This window comes from Coregonus lavaretus (genome assembly GCF_964263955.1).
Source record: "Coregonus lavaretus genome assembly, chromosome: 1".
Lineage (NCBI taxonomy): Eukaryota > Metazoa > Chordata > Actinopteri > Salmoniformes > Salmonidae > Coregonus > Coregonus lavaretus.
Genome location: NC_139988.1, coordinates 1,257,024 through 1,275,583, shown reverse-complemented (window position 1 = coordinate 1,275,583; position 18,560 = coordinate 1,257,024). Strand labels below are relative to the sequence as shown.

Genomic DNA, 18,560 nt, shown 5'->3' with positions numbered 1-18,560 from the left:
ACCAGACATGTTAGATAATATGACACCAGACATGTTAGATCATATGACACCAGACATGTTAGATCATATGACACCAGACATGGTAGATAATATGACACCAGACATGTTAGATAATATGACACCAGACATGTTAGATAATATGACACCAGACATGTTAGATAATATGACACCAGACATGTTAGATAATATGACACCAGACATGTTAGATCATATGACACCAGACATGTTAGATCATATGACACCAGACATGTTAGATAATATGACACCAGACATGGTAGATAATATGACACCAGACATGTTAGATAATATGACACCAGACATGTTAGATAATATGACACCAGACATGTTAGATCATATGACACCAGACATGGTAGATAATATGACACCAGACATGTTAGATAATATGACACCAGACATGGTAGATCATATGACACCAGACATGGTAGATCATATGACACCAGACATGTTAGATAATATGACACCAGACATGTTAGATCATATGACACCAGACATGTTAGATCATATGACACCAGACATGGTAGATCATATGACACCAGACATGGTAGATAATATGACACCAGACATGTTAGATAATATGACACCAGACATGTTAGATCATATGACACCAGACGAGTTAGATAATATGACACCAGACGAGTTAGATAATATGACACCAGACATGTTAGATAATATGACACCAGACATGTTAGATCATATGACACCAGACATGTTAGATCATATGACACCAGACATGTTAGATCATATGACACCAGACATGGTAGATAATATGACACCAGACATGTTAGATAATATGACACCAGACATGTTAGATAATATGACACCAGACATGTTAGATAATGACACCAGACATGTTAGATAATGACACCAGACATGTTAGATCATATGACACCAGACATGTTAGATCATATGACACCAGACATGTTAGATCATATGACACCAGACATGTTAGATCATATGACACCAGACATGTTAGATAATATGACACCAGACATGTTAGATCATATGACACCAGACGTGGTAGATCATATGACACCAGACATGTTAGATAATATGACACCAGACATGTTAGATCATATGACACCAGACATGTTAGATCATATGACACCAGACATGGTAGATCATATGACACCAGACATGGTAGATAATATGACACCAGACATGTTAGATAATATGACACCAGACATGTTAGATCATATGACACCAGACGAGTTAGATAATATGACACCAGACGAGTTAGATAATATGACACCAGACATGTTAGATAATATGACACCAGACATGTTAGATCATATGACACCAGACATGTTAGATCATATGACACCAGACATGTTAGATCATATGACACCAGACATGGTAGATAATATGACACCAGACATGTTAGATAATATGACACCAGACATGTTAGATAATGACACCAGACATGTTAGATAATGACACCAGACATGTTAGATAATGACACCAGACATGTTAGATCATATGACACCAGACATGTTAGATCATATGACACCAGACATGTTAGATCATATGACACCAGACATGTTAGATAATATGACACCAGACATGTTAGATAATATGACACCAGACATGTTAGATAATATGACACCAGACATGTTAGATCATATGACACCAGACATGTTAGATCATATGACACCAGACATGTTAGATAATATGACACCAGACATGTTAGATCATATGACACCAGACGTGGTAGATCATATGACACCAGACATGTTAGATAATATGACACCAGACATGGTAGATCATATGACACCAGACATGGTAGATCATATGACACCAGACATGTTAGATAATATGACACCAGACATGTTAGATCATATGACACCAGACATGTTAGATCATATGACACCAGACATGGTAGATCATATGACACCAGACATGGTAGATAATATGACACCAGACATGTTAGATAATATGACACCAGACATGTTAGATCATATGACACCAGACGAGTTAGATAATATGACACCAGACGAGTTAGATAATATGACACCAGACATGTTAGATAATATGACACCAGACATGTTAGATCATATGACACCAGACATGTTAGATCATATGACACCAGACATGTTAGATCATATGACACCAGACATGGTAGATAATATGACACCAGACATGTTAGATAATATGACACCAGACATGTTAGATAATATGACACCAGACATGTTAGATAATGACACCAGACATGTTAGATAATGACACCAGACATGTTAGATCATATGACACCAGACATGTTAGATCATATGACACCAGACATGTTAGATCATATGACACCAGACATGTTAGATCATATGACACCAGACATGTTAGATAATATGACACCAGACATGTTAGATCATATGACACCAGACGTGGTAGATCATATGACACCAGACATGTTAGATCACTTCAATGCCTGATCTAACTGTAGCTCAGTTGGTAGAGCATGGCGCTTGCAACGCCAGGGTTGTGGGTTCGTTTCCCACAGGGGGCCAGTATAAAAAATGTATGCACTCACTAACTGTAAGTCGCTCTGGTTAAGAGCGTCTGCTAAATGACTAAAATGTAAATGTAAATGGTGAAATCTGACTGGAATGGGATCAAGGACCTTTTCTTGCAACCTGTATGTCTGTTTTACTGTCTGTCTCTCTCTGACTGCTACTTCTTGCTCTTTGGGAGCACCAAGCGCCAGGCAGCGATCCCTCGAGAGCATTGCTACCTACCGGTGTTTCTCTGTTTCACTCACACACCAGGGCTCTACAGTGCGACCATTTTACTTCCATATGTGCTCCTAAATATATTTGTGTGCGCTTACATTTTTCAACTTAGGTGCACATGTGCTCCTTGTTAAAAAGGTCAGTGTAGAGCCCTGCACACGCTTCTGCTGTGGTGGCTCTAATGCGTTAGTGTCTGTCTGTGTGTCGATCACAGCGGTACTTTCCTGCAACCTTTCTGTCTGTCGGTTGGTCTGTCAGGCTGCTGTTGCTTGCTCCTTGTGGGTTCTAGGCCATTATAAAGCATTACGTAACTAGTATTGGTGTTAAAATGGCTTTATAAATACTTTTGATTGACAGACAGGCGTGTTTGTGAGTGACCCTAGTGAACTCAATATGATGATTTAATCTTGATTGATGTTATTGTATTACATTTTGAATGTATTTACTGTCATCTGCTTCCCTAATGAGCCTCGAGAGACTTTGATGAGGCCTAATTGACTAATTGGTTACTAATGACTAAATTAGCTTAGCTGATAACCATGTAACTGCACCTCAGACAGTAACATTTACCTTCACACCCACACGTCTGGCCAACATACATGTCTGTATGATGTTGGTGGGTGATCCCTTGTTCCTCCCATCTCGGTGTATCAGAATGTCCCATTATGAGATGAGAACAATAAAGACAGACAGCTAAATGGACCAGTCTGTCTGTCTGTCTGTCTGGCTGGCTGGCTGTCTGTCTGTCTGTCTGTCTGTCTGTCTGTCTGTCTGTCTGTCTGTCTGTCTGTCTGTCTGTCTGTCTGTCTGTCTGTCTGTCTGTCTGTCTGTCTGTCTGTCTGTCTGGCTGGCTGGCTGGCTGGCTGGCTGGCTGGCTGGCTGGCTGGCTGGCTGGCTGGCTGGCTGGCTGGCTGGCTGGCTGGCTTTCTGGCTGGGTGTCTGTCTGTCTGTCTATCTGTCTTGCTGTCTGTCTGGCTGTCTGGCTGGCTGGCTGTCTGTAGAGGTGAATGGAGAGCAGTAACCACTGCTCCAGGCAGTCTGCTGTATCTGCCTGTGTGGGGCTGTTGCAGTGATCATTAACGTTTAATAGATAGCCCAAGTCCATGCTCAAATATATAGCCTCAATCCAGCCTCAGTCTAAATACTGGAGATGTCTCTGTTCCTTGGCACAGAATTCAGCTTTTATGCCTACACTATTCAGTAACACAAGCTCGCTATTTGGCAGGAACCAAAATAACAATCACTGTTTGTTACAAATGTATAAACTTACACTATAAACTAAAAACGATAAACTATCTTTACATACATTTTCTTTATAAACCTACTTAAAGAATCTCATTCTTTGGCCTACCTTCCTGTAGCTAACATTGTGTTGCCTGGCAGCTAACATTCCCTGGAGATGCCAATAGAACACTATGTAAAGATGAACACAATGACAGCCTATAACTGTGTCTCAGAGGCTGCTGTGAGAATAGATGGTGGACACTATAATACAGCTCAGCTTGTAGAATTAGTGTTGCTCCACTGTGCCGGGCCAAAGGCCTTGTGGTGAGGTTTAGTCTGCTCCTCTGTGCCGGACCAAAGGCCTTGTGGTGAGGTTTAGTCTGCTCCTCTGTGCCGGGCCAAAGGCCTTGTGGTGAGGTTTAGTCTGCTCCACTGTGCCAGGCCAAAGGCCTTGTGGTGAGGTTTAGTCTGCTCCTCTGTGCCGGGCCAAAGGCCTTGTGGTGGGGTTTAGTCTGCTCCTCTGTGCCGGGCCAAAGGCCTTGTGGTGGGGTTTAGTCTGCTCCTCTGTGCCGGGCCAAAGGCCTTGTGGTGGGGTTTAGTCTGCTCCTCTGTGTTGGGCCAAAGGCCTTGTGGTGGGGTTTAGTCTGCTCCTCTGTGCCGGGCCAAAGGCCTTGTGGTGAGGTTTAGTCTGCTCCTCTGTGCCGGGCCAAAGGCCCTGTGGTGGGGTTTAGTCTGCTCCTCTGTGCCGGGCCAAAGGCCTTGTGGTGAGGTTTAGTCTGCTCCTCTGTGCCGGGCCAAAGGCCTTGTGGTGGGGTTTAGTCTGCTCCTCTGTGCCGGGCCAAAGGCCCTGTGGTGGGGTTTAGGGACTGTTTAAAGATGAATACACGGCACCTGAGATACTCCTAATGAAAACACACTGTACTGCAGCACAACCCTGCCACACACACACTGTATGGTATAACAACATTGCCATCATACTGTAGCCTCCCTGTACCAGCCACCCCTGGCTGATACAGACAAAGCCCTGATCCCAGTGCAGAGCAGACCTGGCTTCAAATACTATTTAAAATAATTTAAAATACTTTATCTGTGCTTGATTGAGCTTGTCTGGCACAATGGAACCATTTCAAAAGTCCCACAGTGGCGATCCCCACCCATCTGGCAATCCAGACAGACTAAAGACTATATGATTTGAACACAGGACTGGTGCAGACTAACCCTCTGACCGATCCATCTCTACACATACTGTCTGGTCATTATCACAGAGGGGAATGGAGGCACATCTCTCTCTCTCTCTCTCTCTCTCTCTCTCAAATAATGATAGGCGAGGGCCATCTCTCTTCAATGCCCTGCCAATCAGTACATATTGAGAAAAAGGAAGGGCAGGCTGAACATAGACATACAGGAGAATCCTTTCTACAGAGAGGAGTGTAGTGCTAAAGGAGAGAGTGGGACTGCTCAACCTCACTAAGGCTTTGAACACACCGACGGCGTCATTGCACAAAATTGTACGCAGCATCATATGGATATGTGTGCAACAAAAGTTCAACATTCACCTTCTGCTACCGTTTCTGTTAAGCTGTCTACTCATACAGTTTGACGCATACAGTGAGGGAAAAAAGTATTTGATCCCCTGCTGATTTTGTACGTTTGTCCACTGACAAAGAAATGATCAGTCTATAATTTTAATAGTAGGTTTATTTGAACAGTGAGAGACAGAATAACAACAAAAAAATCCAGAAAAACGCATGTCAAAAATGTTATAAATTGATTTGCATTTTAATGAGGGAAATAAGTATTTGACCCCCACTCAATCAGAAAGATTTATTGCTCCCAGGTGTCTTTTATACAGGTAACAAACTGAGATTAGGAGCACACTCTTAAAGGGAGTGCTCCTAATCTCAGTTTGTTACCTGTATAAAAGACACCTGTCCACAGAAGCAATCAATCAATCAGATTCCAAACTCTCCATCATGGCCAAGACCAAAGAGCTCTCCAAGGATGTCAGGGACAAGATTGTAGACCTACACAAGGTTGGAATGGGCTACAAGACCATCGCCAAGCAGCTTGGTGAGAAGGTGACAACAGTTGGTGCGATTATTTGGAAATGGAAGAAACACAAAATAACTGTCAATCTCCCTCGGCCTGGGGCTCCATGCAAGATCTCACCTCGTGGAGTTGCAATGATCATGTGAACGGTGAGGAATCAGCCCAGAACTACACGGGAGGATCTTGTCAATGATCTCAAGGCAGCTGGGACCATTTCCAATGCTGGAAGGCAAACGCAGCGTTCCACTGGAAATGAATGTACTTCTGGTGTACCAAAACGCAATGACGCAGTCGCTGTGTTCAAAGCGTAAGGGATGGCCTGCATCCTAAATGGCACCCTGTTCCCTATGGGCAGTGGTCAAAAGTAGTGCACTACATAGGGATTAGGGTGCAATGGGGGACACGGCCGTGGTCATTACAGAGATACTACGTTGTTCTCAGAGAGACAGCATATTCTGAAGGAGACAAAGACTGTCAGACATGATTGGGCTCAGCAAGGTAATCATGTTTGTGTGTGTGTGTGTGTGTGTGTGTTGTGGGGTGTCTGTATCTGGCATATGTGTGTCCATGTGTTTGCCTGTATATTTCCCCTGGGGACCTGAGGGCAGGAGGGCCACTGGCAGACGAGCAGACAGACAGACACTGGTCTGGGCCTCTGTTTCACCTCCCCTGCCTCCACGTCACCTTTGGCAGCAGCGGCAGACTGCACTCTGTGCCCAGCCAGTCCATATGGCCATGCTTTGACTAATGACATGACCCATAGGTTAAAGTCTTAAGGCCCATGGGACACGTTTCCTTCCCCTCTGCATGGGGTCTACGGCATGAAGGATATTAATACCTAACACTTCCCTTGTGCTGATGCCTTCAACAACATAACATCTCTTTTGTTTTCTCTCTCTCTTTCTGTCTCTCTTTCTCTCTCTTTTTTATTTATTTCTCTGTCTCCCTCCTCTTTCTCTATCTCTCCCTGTCTCTCCCGCCTCTCTCGCTTTCTCTCTCTCTCTCTCTCTCTCTCTCTCTCTCTCTCTCTCTCTCTCTCTCTCTCTCTCTCTCTCTCTCTCTCTCTCTCTCTCTCTCTCTGTCTCTCCCTCCTCTCTCTCTCTCTCTCTCTCTCTCTCTTTCTCTCTCTCTCTCTCTCTCTCTCTCTCTCTCTCTCTCTCTCCCTCTGTCTCTCCCTCCTCTCTCTCCCTTTCTCTATCTCTCTCCCTCTCTCCCTCTGTCTCTCCCTCAGATTCTGCTGGGAATTTTCTTCATCCTGGTTGCTCTGCTGTTTGTTGTTGCTCTGTTCATTTCAAAGTAAGTAGACTACTGTACACCTAACCTGCCATAACAATGTAATGCAGAGTCACTCTTATTTAGTACAACACATTACAGTATTACTGTCTCTGGGTACCATAGTAATAGTTAGTATAGATAGGACAGCCCATGTCACACAGACAGTGTTGTTACTAAGACTCATGAGTCACACAGACAGTCAGCTCTAGTAATTGTAGTTAGTGTAGCCAGTGAAGTTGCAGGGTCCTGACAGGGTGATTGTAGTTAGTGTAGCCAGTGAAGTTGCAGGGTCCTGACAGGATGATTGTAGTTAGTGAAGCCAGTGAAGTTGCAGGGTCCTGACAGGATGATTGTAGTTAGTGTAGCCAGTGAAGTTGCAGGGTCCTGACAGGGTGATTGTAGTTAGTGTAGCCAGTGAAGTTGCAGGGTCCTGACGGTGTAATTGAAGTTGCAGTGTGCCGTCATATCTCATGTCTGATAAAAGTTAATATGGGTTTATGATGCATAGTTGAAGTAAAGTAAAATGGTTTGTGTCTGTTATAGTAACGTGCTGCTAAACTAATGTGAAATGGTTTGTGTCTGTTATAGTAACGTGCTGTTAAACTAATGTCAAATGGTTTGTGTCTGTTATAGTAACGTGCTGCTAAACTAATGTCAAATGGTTTGTGTCTGTGAATGTACACGCCTGTGAACAATAATTTCCTTGGAAGACTAAACTACTCTACTCTGCTCTGCTCTACTCTATTCTGCTTTGTTCTGTTCTGCTCTGCTCTGCTCTGCTCTGCTCTGTTCTGTTATTTTCTACTCGGCAGTTTGGACAAAGCTCTTCACTCCGCTGGCATCAGTTCTGGCTTCATGGTGTTTGGCACCAACCTGACCAACCCTCTGAATGAACTCCTACTGACTCTACAGCCTGTGAGTACTGTTTGGTGCGTGTGTGTGCGTAGATGAATGCACTTACTGGAAGTCTCTCTGAATAAGAGCGTCTGCTAAATGACAAAACATGTAAAGTGTGTGTGTGTGTGTGTGTGTGTGTGTGTGTGCGCGCACACCCTGTGAGTATATTGGAACCCCTCTTTCCTTAAAGTGGGATAATGTTACATGCCGTTGGCCTCAGTGGGATAATGTTACATGCCGTTGGCCTCAGTGGGATAATGTTACATGCCGTTGGCCTCAGTGGGATAATGTTCCATGCCGTTGGCCTCAGTGGGATAATGTTACATGCCGTTGGCCTCAGTAGGATAATGTTTCATGCCGTTGGCCTCAGTGGGATAATGTTCCATGCCGTTGGCCTCAGTGGGATAATGTTCCATGCCGTTGGCCTCAGTGGGATAATGTTTCCTGCCGTTGGCCTCAGTAGGATAATGTTCCATGCCGTTGGCCTCGGTGGGATAATGTTTCCTGCCGTTGGCCTCAGTAGGATAATGTTCCATGCCGTTGGCCTCGGTGGGATAAATATTCCTTGCCGTTGGCCTCAGCGGGATAATGTTCATAATTTTGCCAATCTCATATTATCTAGAATAATTAATTATATTACTAAAACAGTACAGGTCACAGGGGGTCAACCAGTATCTTTTACCATAATAACACATTATTAAGTACATGCCATGTTCCAGGCAATTTTAAATTACTTTTAGATCTTACTTTATCTTAAGTGGTGGAATCGTAAGTGGCTCGGTATAGTTTTAATTGAGTACTTAACTGTATTTGACTTTAATTTGATTTTAGGAGTGGATTGGTAGGCGTTCTGGTGCCTTGGTATGTAATAGTTCCAGAGCCTCCCTACGTCATTGTTCTCAAATCAGCTAATTAGATCAAGAAGTATTAGAGAGAGGATGGGTCCCAAATGGCACCCCATTCCCTATATAGTGCACTACTTTTGACAAGATCCCAATGGGCCATGGTCAAAACTATTGCACTACATAGGGAATAGGGTGCCATTTGGGACACAGTCAGAGAGAAGTCCTGGCCATTGATTTCTGCAATTAGAGTAGGATACTTTAATTAAAATATATTATTCCCCCTAGACCCATAGCTTATTCATAATGGCTTCTCTGTGATGTGAATGACCAAAATCCTGGGTTCCTAATCCCTATATAGTGCACTACTTTTGAGCGATAGAGGGAGAGAGAAAGAGAGAGAAAAAGTTGTTCAATTATATATAGGGCATAGGCTGCTATTTGAGACTCATCCAGCCCCTGATTTGCTTGTAGGAGGATATGATGATGGAAATTCTAAAGGTCACTGTGTATTTTACTAATATTTAAAATGCATGTCAAGTCCAGTAGGAGTTATGACCGTAAAGCTGCCAAAGTGCCAGGCATTAACATTTCCTCCACAGTGACGTGCAGCCAAAGCAACTCTCTGGATGGTCATTTTCAGTCAGCGTGACTTTCAAAGAGTTTTCCCCCCACAAAAGTTTTTGTTTTTTGTTTTTGTTTTTTTTGCGACCCACTGAAGCGAACGCACACACACCTAGACACACACACACACACACACACACACACCTAGACACACATACACACACCTACAGTGTTTCTCAATATGCATACTACCGTGCTCCATACTTTCATGCTCCGAGTGCATTCTCCGAGGACGTTCTCTTGAGTACGTTCTTGTGAGGGCGAGAGTGTGGGGGAACGCATAAAACATTACATTTGAGAAGCACTCCCCCTACTGTATTACCTCACGCAGCATCTCCCCATTCACTGAACCTTCTTCCAGCCAGGACAATCGCAACAATAGAGACCAAACAAGATATACACAAAGCAAACGTTTTACTTCACAACTATCAGCTAGCTATATGTGAATCGGAATAATCTAGTTAAACAGGCAAAAATGACCTAAAATGAATGGAATGCAAGGTAGATGTACATTTTCCGTGGGTAGCTAGCTACCAATTCTTCGTGGCTAGCTAGCTCTATTGACTTACTATGGACTTAGCTAGCTACCCATTCACTGAACCTTATTCCAGCCGGGACAATGGCAAGAGACAAAAACAAGATATAAACACAGCAAACGTTTTACTTCATAACTATCAGCTAGCTATATGTGAATCGTAATAATGTAGCTAACCCAGATAGTTTACAGGCAAAAATGACCTAAAACTAATGTTATGCAAGGTAGATGTCAATTATTTGTGAGTAGCTAGCTAGCTAACTATTCTTCGTGGCTATCTGGCTAGCAAACAGTACTAGTAGCTAGCCAGTTAGCCCTATTAACTTACTACAGGCTTGCGACCTACACACAGTGGGTTTTGTAGTCAGGTGAACATGCTAAAATTAACGCAGCATGTATTTATTAACGTATAAAGATTGAATATTGTAGTCAGGCAACATATGAGATGTGAATAGGCAACATTTAATTCCAAAGTCGGAGTGTATTTTCTCTCGCTCCAGCTCAAATAATGGCCACCATTGATTTCAATAAATTTTGCGTCATTTTCTACGTGGTTGCATCCTATTTCTGTGCATACTTTCCGTTGAAGCTTGCATCGGTGGATGCTTCAAAATATGTACAAACAGAGTACGCATTCGAAAAGTGCCCTCTGTGCTCCGTTTCGCATACTTTGATTTGGACTCATTCTCTGACCCTCCCGTGCTCCAATTTGCGTGCACACACACACATACAGTGCCTTGCAAAAGTATTCATCCCCCTTGGCGTTTTTCATTTTTTGTTGCATTACAACCTGTAATTTAAATTGATTTTTATTTGGATTTCATGTAATGGACATACACAAAATAATCAAAATTGGTGAAGTGAAATGAAAAAAATAGCTTGGTGCGTACATATGTATTCACCCCCTTTGCTATGAAGCCCCTAAATAAGATCTGGTGCAACAAATTACCTTCAGAAGTCACATAATTAGTTAAATAAAGTCCACCTGTGTGCAATCTAAGTGTCACATGATCTCAGTATAAATACACCTGTTTTGAAAGGCCCCAGAGTCTGCAACACCACTAAGCAAGGGGCACCACCAAGCAAGCGGCACCATGAACATTTTTAAATTTGACATTTTAGTCATTTAGCAGACGCTCTTATCCAGAGCGACTTACAGTTAGTGAATACATATATTTTTTTTATACTGGCCCCCCGTGGGAATCGAACCCACAACCCTGGCGTTGCAAACGCCATGCTCTATCAACTGAGCTACATCCCTGCCGGCCATTCCCTCCCCTACCCTGGACGACGCTGGGCCAATTGTGCGCCGCCCATGAGTCTCCCGGTCGCGGCCGGCTGCGACAGAGCCTGGATTCGAACCAGGATCTCTAGTGGCACAGTTAGCACTGCGATGCAGTGCCTTAGACCACTGCGCCACTCAGGAGACCAAGGAGCTCTCCAAACAGGTCAGGGACAAAGTTGTGGAGAAGTATAGATCAGGGTTAGGTTATAAAAAAATATCTGAAACTTTGAACATCCCACGGAGCACCATTTAATCCATTATTAAAACATTTAAAGAATATGGCACCACAACAAACCTGCCAAGAGAGGGCCGCCCGCCAAAATCACGGCCCAGGCAAGGAGGGCATTAATCAGAGAGGCAACAAAGAGACCAAAGATAACCCTGAAGGAGCTGCAAAGCTCCACAGCGGAGATTGGAGTATCTGTCCATAGGACCACTTTAAGCCGTACACTCCACAGAGCTGGGCTTTACGAAAGAGTGGCCAGAAAAAAGCCATTGCTTAAAGAAAAGAAAAAAAAGCAAACTTGTTTGGTGTTCGCCAAAAGGCATGTGGGAGACTCCCCAAACATATGGAAGAAGGTACTCTGGTCAGATGAGACTAAAATTGAGCTTTTTGAAAATCAAGGAAAACTCTATGTCTGGCGCAAACACAACTCCTCTCATCACCCCGAGAACACCATCCCCATAGTGAAGCATGGTGGTGGCAGCATCATGCTGTGGGGATGTATTTCATCGGCAGGGACTGGGAAACTGGTCAGAATTGAAGGCATGATGGATGACGCTAAATACAGGGACATTCTTGAGGGAAACCTGTCAGCAGGACAATGACCCTAAGCATACTGCTAAAGCAACACTTGAGTGGTTTAAGGGGAAACATTTAAATTTATTGGAATGGCCTAGTCAAAGCCCGGACCTCAATCCAATTGAGAATCTGTGGTATGACTTAAAGATTGCTGTACACCAGCGGAACCCATCCAACTTGAAGGAGCTGGAGCAGTTTTGCCTTGAAGAATGGGCAAAAATCCCAGTGGCTAGATGTGCCAAGCTTATAGAGACATACCCCAAGAGACTTGCAGCTGTAATTGCTGCAAAAGATGGCTCTACAAAATATTGACATTGGGGGGGGTGAATAGTTATGCACGCTGAAGTTTTCTGTTTTTTTGTCATACTTCTTGTTTGTTTCACAATAAAAAATATTTTGCGTCTTCAAAGTTGTAGGCATGCTGTGTAAATGAAATTATACAACCCCCCCCAAAATCCATTTTATTTCCAGGTTGTAAGGCAACAAAATAGGAAAAATGCCAAGGGGGGTGAATACTTTCGCAAGCCACTGTACACACACACACCTCGTATTTCAACACTCTCCATTGTCTTGGCTACACTTTTGAGGATTAATGGGCCAGGACAATGTGTTACAGTACAACATACTACTGCCAGGACAGAGTGTTACATTACAGCAGACTACTGCCAGGACAGAGTGTTACAGGACAGCAGACTACTGCCAGGACAGAGTGTTACATTACAGCAGACTACTGCCAGGACAGTGTGTTACATTACAGCAGACTACTGCCAGGACAGAGTGTTACATTACAGCAGACTACTGCCAGGACAGAGTGTTACAGGACAGCAGACTACTGCCAGGACAGAGTGTTACATTACAGCAGACTACTGCCAGGACAGTGTGTTACATTACAGCAGACTACTGCCAGGACAGAGTGTTACATTACAGCAGACTACTGCCAGGACAGTGTGTTACATTACAGCAGACTACTGCCAGGACAGAGTGTTACATTACAGCAGACTACTGCCAGGACAGAGTGTTACAGTACAGCAGACTACAGCCAGGACAGAGTGTTATAGTACAGCAGACTACTGCCAGGACAGAGTGTTACATTACAGCAGACTACTGCCAGGACAGAGTGTTACAGGACAGCAGACTACTGCCAGGACAGTGTGTTACATTACAGCAGACTACTGCCAGGACATAGTGTTACATTACAGCAGACTACTGCCAGGACAGAGTGTTACAGGACAGCAGACTACTGCCAGGACAGAGTGTTACATTACAGTAGACTACTGCCAGGACAGAGTGTTACATTACAGCAGACTACTGCCAGGACAGTGTGTTACATTACAGCAGACTACTGCCAGGACAGAGTGTTACATTACAGCAGACTACTGCCAGGACAGAGTGTTACATTACAGCAGACTACTGCCAGGACAGAGTGTTACATTACAGCAGACTACTGCCAGGACAGAGTGTTACATTACAGCAGACTACTGGCAGGACAGAGTGTTACAGTACAGCAGACTACTGCCAGGACAGTGTGTTACATTACAGCAGACTACTGCCAGGACAGAGTGTTACATTACAGCAGACTACTGCCAGGACAGAGTGTTACATTACAGCAGACTACTGCCAGGACAGAGTGTTACATTACAGCAGACTACTGCCAGGACAGAGTGTTACATTACAGCAGACTACTGCCAGGACAGAGTGTTACATTACAGCAGACTACTGCTGCTAATTGCCCCATCTCAACACAACTATCACTATGTGTGTGTTTATACACCGATGAGTGTGGTTGGTTTCCCTCAGGATACTGTGATGATGCCCTGTTGAAAAGGAATGAGTTGGGAGCTATCACACTCTCTCTATCTCTGTCTCTATCTCTGTCTCTGTCTCTGTCTCTCTCTCTCTCTCTGTCTGTCTGTGTCTCTCTCTCTCTCGCTCTCTCTCTCTGTCTGTCTGTGTCTCTCTCTCTCTCGCTCTCTCTGTCTGTCTGTCTGTCTCTTTCTCTCTCGCTCTCTCGTTCTCTCGCTCTCTCGCTCTCTAACCTTTGACTTGATTTCTGCCAGGTGTTCCCGTTGGATTATGTCCTGATCACTGTGATCACCATGTACTTTGTGTTCACCTCCATGGCCGGCATCAGGAACATGGGCATCTGGTTCTTCTGGATACGGGTAAGGACAGGACAGCTCCCCACACACACACACACTCGCCCTTTCACATAATAGATTTTATATAATCTCATTGCTACATCCTATGTGGGGTAGATTAACCTGCTTTCTGTCTTTTTCCACGATTATCTTTCAGACATACTATCTATAACTGCATGGTTCCTGTCTCTATAACTTCCTAGGAGACATTCTGTATTGTTTTTAACTAGCTGGCAGACATACTAATCTAACTGACAGCAGATATACTAATCTAACTGACAGCAGACATACTCATCTAACTGACAGCAGATATACTAATCTAACAGACAGCAGACATACTAATCTAACTGACAGCAGACATACTAATCTAACTGTCAGCAGACATACTAATCTAACTGACAGCAGACATACTAATCTAACTGACAGCAGACATACTAATCTAACTGACAGCAGATATACTAATCTAACTGACAGCAGATATACTAATCTAACTGACAGCGGATATACTAATCTAACTGACAGCAGACATACTCATCTAACTGACAGCAGATATACTAATCTAACTGACAGCGGATATACTAATCTAACTGACAGCAGACATACTAATCTAACTGTCAGCAGACATACTAATCTAACTGACAGCAGACATACTAATCTAACTGACAGCAGATATACTAATCTGACAGCAGACATACTAATCTAACTGACAGCAGACATACTAATCTAACTGACAGTAGACATATTAATCTAACTGACAGCAGACATACTAATCTAACTGTAATGTGTTCGCTGACAGCAGACATACTAATCTAACTGACAGCAGATACAGTTGAAGTCGGAAGTTTACATACACTTAGGTTGGAGTCATTAAAACTCGTTTTTCAACCACTCCACACATTTCTTTTTAACAAACTATAGTTTTGGCAAGTCAGTTAGGACATCTACTTTGTGCATGACACAAGTAATGTTTCCAACAATTGTTTACAGACAGATTATTTCACTTATAATTCACTGTATCACAATTCCAGTGTGTCAGAAGTTTACATACACTAAGTTGACTGTGCCTTTAAACAGCTTTGAAAATTCCAGAAAATGATGTCATGGCTTTAGAAGCTTCTGATAGGTTAATTGACATAATTTGAGTCAATTGGAGGTGTACATGTTGATGTATTTCAAGGCCTACCTTCAAATTCAGTGTCTCTTTGCTTGACATCATGGGAAAATTAAAAAACATCAGCCAAGACCTCAGAAAAGAAATTGTAGACCTCTACAAGTCTGGTTCATCCTTGAGAGCAATTTCCAAACGCCTGAAGTTACCACGTTCATCTGTACAAACAATAGTACGCAAGTATGAACACCATGGGACCACACAGCCGTCATACTGCTCAGGAAGGAGACACGTTCTGTCTCCTAGAGATTAACGTACTTTGGTGTGAAAAGTGCAAATCAATCCCAGAACAACAGCAAAGTACCTTGTGAAGATGCTGGAGAAAACAGGTACAAAAGTATCTATATTCACAGTAAAATGAGTCCTATATCGACATAACCTGAAAGGCCGCTCAGCAAGGAAGAAGCCACTGCTCCAAAACCGCCATAAAACATCCAGACTACGGTTTGCAACTGCACATGGGGACAAAGATCGTACTTTTTGGAGAAATGTCCTCTGGTCTGATGGAACAAAAATAGAACTGTTTGGCCATAATGACCATCGTTATGTTTGGAGGAAAAAGGGGGTGAGGCTTGCAAGCCGAAGAACACCATCCCAACCGTGACGCACGGGGGTGGCAGCATCATGCTGTAGGGGTGCTTTGCTGCAGGAGGGACTGGTGCACTTCACAAAATAGATGGCATCATGAGGAAGGAAAATTATGTGGATATATTGAAGCAACATCTCAAGACATCAGTTAGGAAGTTAAAGCTTGGTCGCAAATGGGTCTTCCAAATGGACAATGACCCCAAGCATACTTCCAAAGTTGTGGCAAAATGGCTTAAGGACAACAAAGTCAAGGTATTGGAGTGGCAATCACAAAGCCCTGACCTCAATCCTATAGAACATTTGTGGGCAGAACTGAAAAAGTGTGTGCGAGCAAGGAGGCCTTCAAACCTTACACCAGCTCTGTCAGGAGGAGTGGGCCAAAATTCACTCAACTTATTGTGGGAAGCTTGTGGAAGGCTACCCAAAACGTTTGACCCAAGTTAAACAATTTAAAGGCAATGCTACCAAATACTAATTGAGTGTATGTAAACTTCTGACTCAATGGGAATGTGATGAAATAAATAAAAGCTGAAATAAATTGTTCTCTCTACTATTATTCTGACATTTCACCTTCTTAAAATAAAGTGGTGATCCTAACTGACCTAAAACAGGGAATTTTTACTAGGATTAAATGTCAGGAATTGTGAAAAACTGAGTTTAAATGTATTTGGCTAAAGTGTCTGTAAACTTCCAACTTCAACTGTATACTCATCTAACTGACAGCAGATATACGCATCTAACTGACAGCAGACATACTAATCTAACTGACAGCAGACATCTAACTGTCAGCAGACATACTAATCTAACTGACAGCAGACATACTAATCTAACTGACAGCAGACATACGAATCTAACTGACAGCAGACATACTAATCTAACTGACAGCAGACATACTAATCTAACTGTCAGCAGACATACTAATCTAACTGACAGCAGACATACTAATCTAACTGACAGCAGACATACTAATCTAACTGACAGCAGACATACTAATCTAACTGACAGCAGACATACTAATCTAACTGTCAGCAGACATACTAATCTAACTGACAGCAGACATACTAATGTAACTGACAGCAGACATACTAATCTATCTGTAATGTGTTGTCTGACAGCAGACATACTAATCTAACTGTAATGTGTTGTCTGACAGCAGACATACTAATCTAACTGTAATGTGTTGTCTGACAGCAGACATACTAATCTAACTGACAGCAGACATACTAATCTAACTGTAATGTGTTGTCTGACAGCAGACATACTAATCTAACTGTAATGTGTTGTCTGACAGCAGACATACTAATCTAACTGACAGCAGACATACTAATCTAACTGTAATGTGTTGTCTGACAGCAGACATACTAATCTAACTGTAATGTGTTGTCTGACAGCAGACATACTAATCTAACTGTAATGTGTTGTCTGACAGCAGACATACTAATCTAACTGTAATGTGTTGTCTGACAGCAGACATACTAATCTAACTGTAATGTGTTGTCTGACAGCAGACATACTAATCTAACTGACAGCAGACATACTAATCTAACTGTAATGTGTTGTCTGACAGCAGACATACTAATCTAACTGTAATGTGTTGTCTGACAGCAGACATACTAATCTAACTGTAATGTGTTGTCTGACAGCAGACATACTAATCTAACTGTAATGTGTTGTCTGTCAGCTGTACAAGATCAGACCCAAGAGAACCCGTCCCCAGGCCCTCCTCTTCCTCTGCATGATTCTACTGCTGATTGTCCTTCACACCAGCTTCATGATCTACAGCCTGGCCCCGCAGTACGTCATGTACGGGAGTCAGAACTACCTGCTGCAGGTGACCACAGGCTGGGTGGGTGGGTGTGTGTGTGTGTGTGTGTGTGTGTGTGTGTGTGGAGGGGGTGGGTGGGTGTGTGGGGGTGTGGAGTGTGTGTGTGTGTGTGTGTGTGGGGGGGGGGGGTTAAATCTTGTGTAAAAAAACAAGTCTTTAATAAGGTTAGAACTGAGCAAATATCTTTTAATGAGCATAAATCCACATCACTCACACACACCACTACAGTTCACCCCTATACCCAGCCTCATTCATCATCTCTCTGGCATTAATACCAGCGACTCCTTCTAAACCATTGTAGTAGGAAACCAGGGGATTTATAACTTAAGCCCTGCCCTAACATTCTTCCATTTAGGTTTCAGTGTCAATTTGGGTGGATTAAACCTAACAAACTCTGAAGGAGTGAGGGTTACATCCTCCTGAAGGAGTGATGGTTACATCCACCTGAATCCTCCTGAAGGAGTGAGGAGTGAGGGTTACATCCTCCTGAAGGAGTGAGGAGTGAGGGTTACATCCTCCTGAAGGAGTGAGGGTTACATCCTCCTTAATGAGTGAGGGTTACATCCTCCT

General features: G+C 43.2%; 1 protein-coding gene across 2 annotated transcripts in view; it reads left to right on the top strand.

The window, feature by feature from the left end:
* lmbrd1 (LMBR1 domain containing 1) overlaps positions 1-18,560 on the top strand; it is a 186,213-nt gene that overhangs the window by 120,304 nt on the left and 47,349 nt on the right. For both annotated transcript variants that reach the window (XR_014613121.1, XM_084159305.1), the window contains exons 11-14: positions 7,243-7,307; positions 8,099-8,201; positions 14,329-14,433; positions 17,847-17,996. Coding sequence is in view for 1 of the 2 variants with exons in the window: in XM_084159305.1 (XP_084015431.1) it covers positions 7,243-7,307; positions 8,099-8,201; positions 14,329-14,433; positions 17,847-17,996 (423 nt within the window). In the remaining variant the exon portion in view is untranslated. The remainder of the gene's footprint in view (positions 1-7,242; positions 7,308-8,098; positions 8,202-14,328; positions 14,434-17,846; positions 17,997-18,560) is intronic.